Source organism: Aplysia californica, unplaced genomic scaffold (assembly GCF_000002075.1).
Source record: "Aplysia californica isolate F4 #8 unplaced genomic scaffold, AplCal3.0 scaffold01111, whole genome shotgun sequence".
NCBI lineage: Eukaryota > Metazoa > Mollusca > Gastropoda > Aplysiida > Aplysiidae > Aplysia > Aplysia californica.
The window spans coordinates 159,423-161,224 of record NW_004798381.1 but is presented as its reverse complement, the minus strand read 5'-3'; the positions used below and the strand labels follow the sequence as shown (position 1 = coordinate 161,224).

Sequence of the window (1,802 nt, the reverse complement as noted above, 5' to 3'; positions counted from 1 at the left end):
CCCTCCAAACCCCTTTTTTTCCTCAACCAAAATATAATCCGCGTCTGCTCGGCTTGACATCCTCAAGCAGACGACACAGTAAAGCTATGCCCATTCGACTTAATCACATTCACGATTATAGCGCTATTCACAGTTATTGGATGCGTGGCAAAGCCATACGAATGCTAGGTGATACCTTTTAAAGACATTTTTTTTAAACGGAAAATTGATTTTCGTTTAATTTTTCTCACAGTGTAGTACTATTTGATCTAGATCTAGATCCAGAGTTTATTCTATCAAAATATCATTGAGGTACATACTGTGGTTTACCTGACAGAGTGATAAGGGGAACCAACAAGAGTTATAAAACATGGCTCTCAGAAAAAAAGAAAAACGACCACAAAAAAAACCCCTATTCGAATGGCATGAATAGTGACCCATACTTCGAAGCGTCGATGAAGTTATTTCCTCAAAATTGCACAGAAACAAAAACAGTCGCAAACTTTGCTCTTTCTACCCCCCCCCTCTCTCTCTCTGTCTCTGTCTCTCTCTCTCTCCCTCCCTCTCTCTCTGAGTTTTTCTCTATCTCCCTGTCTCTTACCCCCCTCCCCCACTCAACTCTCTCGTCCGTCCGCCGGCGTGTCTGTACCACCCCATCACCACGAAATAACCCCCATCCACTCATCCAGGCAATGTTCAGCAGACACAGTATCACACTCTTCTTTTTCTCACTCTCCAACAAGTCTGCTCGTCGTTCAGTCCGTCCGTGCGACCACGTGTCAGTTTCCCACTCCTCATCCCCAACAACAACAACAACAACACAACAACAACAACAACAACAACACAACAACAATAGCAACAACGGAATAACACCCGTCCACTCACCCTAGCAATCTCCAGCAGACAGAGTATCACGCTCTTCTCATTCTTCCTCAGCACCAGGTCATCAGTCTCAAAGCTGAGCACGTCCGGGATGCCCATGTTGCGGCTCCAAGAGATGAAGTTGGACACATTATCTCGAGCCTGCAAAATACACAAAGTGGTGGTTACGACTCTAACGTGTCCATCATCATCATCATCATCATCATCATCATCATCATCATCATCATCATCATCATCATCATCATCATCATCATCATCATCGTTTAAAAAGCGGAGTAGGTAGGGAGAGTCTTGCTTAATTTACTGACAAATAAAATATAAACGTATAATGTTTAAAATTGTTTTATCGAATCGGCTCGATGTTTCGTCACGCAAGACTTCCTCAGGATAATAAAATAATCATTCAGGGCAGGTTAACCTGTGAAAGCTGCGGTTGTAGCAAAATCAGCGGCAAAGTTACTCGTTTCATAATCTGTTTTTAGTTGTTGTTGGTCCCTTTTTGTTTGAAAGGCGTGAGTTTCCACTGTAACAATGTGTATCAACCCTAACTAATGTATCCAACAAGGACACATCTTGCTAAAAACGTTAATCTTTTCATCTGTGAAATCTTAATCTAAAATCTTAATCCTAATCTTAATTTATTTTCTCAAAACTGAAATCTTATCAATTTTGACCTTTAACATGCTCTAATTAATTCTGTTTATCAACCGGTCTGCACCACACTATCACCTTTTCTGTTGAACGTGGTAACTGAATACATGTTATAGTAGTATTCAAGTTTAAGAAAGTATGACAAACTGGACAAGAATTACATTCATCATATCCATATCTTGCTCTCAGCCACTCTGCACAGTAAGATTTTTTTTATTTTCGAGAAGATGTTAGCAATATTTTTGTTGTTTACTTCTGAATGAAAATGGAAGTTTTTAAAAGGCAATTAA

At 40.0% G+C, this 1,802-nt stretch overlaps 1 protein-coding gene across 3 annotated transcripts in view; it reads right to left on the bottom strand.

Annotated features, from left to right (window-relative positions):
• The window catches only part of LOC101849509 (GAS2-like protein 2), a gene marked incomplete at its 3' end in the record, with an annotated part of 48,336 nt that overhangs the window by 24,297 nt on the left and 22,237 nt on the right, over positions 1 to 1,802 (bottom strand). For all 3 annotated transcript variants that reach the window (XM_035973296.1, XM_013090023.2, XM_035973297.1), the window contains 1 exon segment: positions 865 to 1,002. In XM_035973296.1, the coding sequence (XP_035829189.1) occupies positions 865 to 1,002 (138 nt within the window).